General features: G+C 37.2%; 1 protein-coding gene across 1 annotated transcript; it reads right to left on the bottom strand.

Moving 5' to 3' along the window:
- Positions 1 to 345: 345 nt before the first annotated feature.
- pex11b (peroxisomal biogenesis factor 11 beta) lies at positions 346 to 3,145 on the bottom strand. The gene is made up of 4 exons (XM_065293529.1): positions 2,858 to 3,145; positions 1,832 to 1,947; positions 1,517 to 1,718; positions 346 to 1,207 (listed from the first exon to the last, which is right to left on the bottom strand). The coding sequence occupies exons 1-4, from the start codon at positions 2,914 to 2,916 to the stop codon at positions 781 to 783; spliced, it is 804 nt and encodes a 267-aa protein (XP_065149601.1). The 5' UTR covers positions 2,917 to 3,145; the 3' UTR covers positions 346 to 780.
- Positions 3,146 to 5,066: the final 1,921 nt, after the last annotated feature.

Raw genomic sequence — 5,066 nt, 5'->3', positions numbered from 1 at the left:
TTGTAGCACATTTTCTAACACATACATATTAAGGGTCCTTAAACTTTCCGGTGACATGTATGAATTGAGCAGTGTCCTTGTATAATTCAGTTTGCTTAAGATTATAACACAAATTAGAAATTTGGTAATGATGTTTAAGATCAGTGAAATATTTCAAGGTGAATTTCACAAAAATTTTAAAAATTTGGGTTATTTAATAATTTTATTATTACAAACATTAAGAGTTTTGCATTAACAGTAAACACTTATTTCCAGGAGCCTGCATTAATATTTTAATCATAAAAATAACAAAACAAAGCCAACCACAGAAAAACTTAAGTCAAATAAATAGGCTTTGTTTTTATAAATAAAAAAAAGTAAGTTGTTTCTTTTCAGAATTTGGGTAAAGTAATACTCATTTCTGTGTGAGATTCAAAGAGATGAAAGTTGTAATTTGTATATGGAGACAAGTGTGTCACTTGTATTTCTGAGCTGAATTGAGCCTAAATGGCTTCTGCAACGAATTCTGGGGTAACATGAAAACAGTTTCACTCAAAATTAGGCCGTTCTCAGACATCAATTACTTTAAAAGCTTTCATTAAACAAGCCATTATTGTTCGCTTTTTGTTAACCAAGTCGACAGCGTCTATTATTTTTAGTTTGTTCCACACATACAGAAACTAATGTGCTGCCAAACATGCAATTAAACCGGAATGAAGACCTTCTTCTTTCCACTATCTACAAAACTTCACGCAAGTTTTTGATCTACATTAACAAAGTATGTAGTCCTAGACGAGTCTCTCAGGGCTTGAGTTTAAGCCAGGGGTGAACTATGATGAGGATGGACAGGATAGAGGACGTAAGGCCGCAGGCACCCACGATGCCCGGCCCAGTAGGGTACAGACCGAGGCGGTCAAGTGGAATGAAAACGTCACAGAGGTTCTTCAGCAGGTCCAGGAACAGTGGAGGGTTGTTTCGCAGGACCGTGATCAGCAGGTGCAGCTGCTTGTTGAGTCTGGCTGATATCAGGGGAAGAGGAGGCAGTGGAGACTGGGCTGAGGATGGAGAGACGGTCAGAGAAAAATCTCCGTTCTCTGGGGTGGGAGTGAGGGGGGAAGAACTGGAGTTAAAGCTTTTAGCCGAACTGCTGCGGGACTCTCTCTCCATCAGCAGATGGATTTCATATGCGTCTCGGGTCAGGCTGAGGATGAGGGCGAATAAGTAGTATCTGTTCAAAGGAAGCGAGACAAGAAAGTTATTAGAAAGTGACAGAGGAAGACAGTCAAATTTTTGGACTGACTAAAGTGACATTTGTAAAGCATTTTATTTCTGACTTATAACCTTTCTATTGCCATGAACGTGAAATAACTGAACCTAAACATAAGAACCTGATAAAAAATGCTTATTTACAAAACAAAAAAAACATGTCAGATGCACTTAAAGGGTTTTTGAAGTGTTTAAAGTCAAATACACTTAATAAATTACAATGGCACACATTAACAGTTAGCAAATTGATACACATGCAGCTATAACACACCTAAATGACCTCTGACTCCATTTGTTTTGGTCCAGCTCAGGAAGCAATCCTGTTTTACCAGCCCACAGTACATTATCACAGGCAAAATACATGGCTTTGTTTAAATGGGTCACCGTGATGCAAAGACGCAGCACACAGTCTGACAGGTGCACAGAGCGTTTGGCGGCCTCCAGAGCTTCTGCAGAGTTCCCTAACCGCATCACTGAAAACACACAGATACATTTCATCCATTAAAATCAGGGAAGAGATATTATTTTATTATTCAGTTTTTGTGGGCCAGATTGCTCTGGTAAAACAGGTCTGATATAAACTTACGTTTTCTGGTCAAGCTCATGTGCGACTCGAGATGTTTAATAGTGTTGAGCAGTTCTGCACTCGCGCCTCCTTTCTGCAGCGTATATCCCAGAAGCGTGCATGCATACTGGGCAGCCCTGTTTAAACACAACCACCAATCCATTTATAAAAAAAAAAAAACTAATTTCAAAAAAGTGGCATTTGCAAAGAAAGTTTAGAGATTTTTTTTTAAACAAATAGTTTCTGAGCAATTACTTTGGATTTACCACAGTATATGATCATAGTAATTTATTATGGTATTAACATGGCACTCCAATGAATGCACAATGACCAATTACGTAGGTAACGTTAACTGTTACCATGTTAAAAAAAATGTGTGTAATTTCTATAAAATATCCAGTAAATACCACGGCTCTCAAGTTTTATCAGAAGTTTTTTATCAGCCCCACCAAATTCTTTCAAAATTGGACTAGCAATTCAATTTGACCTATTGTTCATAACTGATAAGACCAAATAATAAAAGACAGACAAATAATCCAGATAAAATATTTTATATATATCCCGTTTAAAAAAATACAAATGTATCCAAATTAAAATTAAATCTGTCCCTAAACAAGACAACTGAACGACACTGTACACATATAAGCATAACTTGCCGCGTGTGTGACATCAGAGTAGCGCGAGAGCGATTTGAAATCAGCCCTCCGTATAATTGCTCAAATAGTTCTCGCGGTACTTTGATGTCATGTGTGTCTCGGTTCTTGCAGCGCTATGTAAACTCATCCATTACTTGTATATAGGAGGAAAAGTAATTTCTTACTCCTCAGCGTGAGAAGTACTAGGTGTGGTGTGTGACCTGGCTTAAATGCATGTGTCTCACGGTGAATGCGTAAGACCTGAGAGCCCTAAAGACGTAATACCATGGTACTTCAAAGTGGTAAAAGGAAGATTAGCTATAACTCCATCTTCTTAAATGCAGACTTATGTCGCTAAAATAAGAAAAATCATGCAGTCAAGTAAACAAACTTTATGTGGTGATTTGTGTACCTGAACACGCGCTCTTTGGCTTGACTCTGCGCGCTGAATCTCACCCATGACTCCATCATACAGCACAACCAGAGGGCCCGTGTGTCCTTTGCACGTGGATTTACCGCTGCTCGCGCCTTTACACAGAAGGTAAACTGACTGACAATTGTTATTTTAAGTTGTCAGGAAATTTATACAGTTGACTGCATTCTGACGATTGAATAATTTCTCATTTTCGCCCTGTAGCTGCTGCGTTTCTATAGCACTGATATTTTCACAATCAACGGCAGCTTACGAGGGACAAACTTCTTCTTCTTCTTCTTCTAGGGTTTTATGGCGGTTGGCAAACCAACTTAAAAGGTGCATTCCCGCCACCTACTGGAAAGGAGTGTGAAGCGCATATTTGAAAGGAACATTTAAACTTAACCTACTCTGTAAAAAAAAAAAAAAAAAAAAAAAAAACAAAAGAAAAAAAAAAATATATATATATATATATATATAATTTAAGAATTTACACAGAAGTGAATTTTACATCCTATTAAATAATCCTGTCTCCTTTAAAAATATAATTAACTCGTGATATATTTTTGATTGCTTATTACCTTTCCCTAGGAGAACTTGAAGTGTCATCTCATTAATCTCAATACTTCTTAAAGCTTGTTTTAACTTGAAACGCTCTCTTTCAAAAGCTGCACATTCTATGAGCACATGTCCTACAGTTTCAGCTAATCCACATTTATCACAATTTCCATTATCATGCTTACCAATTCTTTGAAGACATTTATTTAATAAACAGTGTCCTAAACGCATTCTTGTGACTAAAACGTCCTCTTTCCTATTTCCGAATCTTCTTCTCACTGAACCAACTTCTCCTTGAATACCGTAAAAATGTCTACCTTTTATTTCTTCATTCCATTCCTTCTGCCAAATATCCTGTATTTGTTTCGCTATTATCACTTTAATTTCTGTCTTACTTAAAGCCACTTCAATATCATTTTGTGGATGATTTAATGCCTGCTTGGCCAAATTGTCAGCTTCTTCATTTCCTTCCACCCCCATATGCGAGGGAATCCATACAAAATTTACCAATAATCCATACTGTCTTGATCTGTAAAGACTCTGCATTACTTCATAAATCATGTCTTGCCTTGCTGATGATGTTCCACTTGCCAAGCTATACAAAACTGAAAGAGAATCTGTACAAATCACTGCCCTTGTTGGTTGTACTTCTTCTATCCACTGTAGTGCTAGACATATTGCTATTATTTCTGCTGTGAATACAGAAATATGATCTGAGGTTCTTTTTGATATTCTGATATTAAAGAGTGGTATATATACTGCTACTGCTGTTTTCCCAGATTCTGGATCTTTTGAACCATCAGTATATATTTGTACTGCACTATAATACGTTTGGTCAATGTATTGCTGTATATCTAGACTATTTAAGCCATCATTCTGCCTTTCTTTACTCAATTGAGTGTCTATTAAAGGCATTGGGAAAAGCCAAGGGGGGATTGCTGAACTATTTACAGTGGATGCAACGTTTAATTCTCTTAACCCCATCTTCCGAGCCTCCTCACTGGCCGTCCATCCAAAACTCGATATCTTTTTAATTCCATGTTCCCAACATTCCTGCAACACCATTTTAATTGGATGACGATCCGAATGTCCCTTAATACTTATCCAATATCTCATTTTTAACTTAAGTCTACGAATTTTTTGAGGCATTTCCCCCATCTCTACTTGCACTGCTGGTATTGGAGAGGATCTAAAAGCTCCACAACAAATTCGCAAAGCTTGCGACTGAATTGTCTCTAGCTTTACAAGTTGAGCTTTAGATGCAGTACAATATACCATACTGCCGTAATCTATTGCTGATCTTATTGTGGCACAATAAACTGTCTTAAGGGACTGACGACATGCTCCCCAATCAATTCCTGCTAAGCACCTCATGACATTTAAAGTTTTTTTGCATTTGTCCACAAGCTTCTGGATATGTATTATAAAATTCAGTTTAACATCCATCCATACACCTAAAAACCGCACAACTGCTGTTTGCTTCACTTCTTGTCCATACAATTTAATACTAATGATAGGGTTACTTTTCTTTTTTGTAAAACAAATTACCTGAGTTTTGTCTACTGAAAACCGAAAACCCCATTCCTTTGCCCAATCTTCAACTAGATTAACAGCATTCTGCAAACATCTTTCCACATATTTAACATTACGC

This window comes from Paramisgurnus dabryanus, chromosome 19 (assembly GCF_030506205.2).
Source record: "Paramisgurnus dabryanus chromosome 19, PD_genome_1.1, whole genome shotgun sequence".
Taxonomy (NCBI): domain Eukaryota; kingdom Metazoa; phylum Chordata; class Actinopteri; order Cypriniformes; family Cobitidae; genus Paramisgurnus; species Paramisgurnus dabryanus.
Note: the sequence above shows the minus strand (reverse complement) of the source record. Positions and strands in the feature narration are given on the sequence as shown.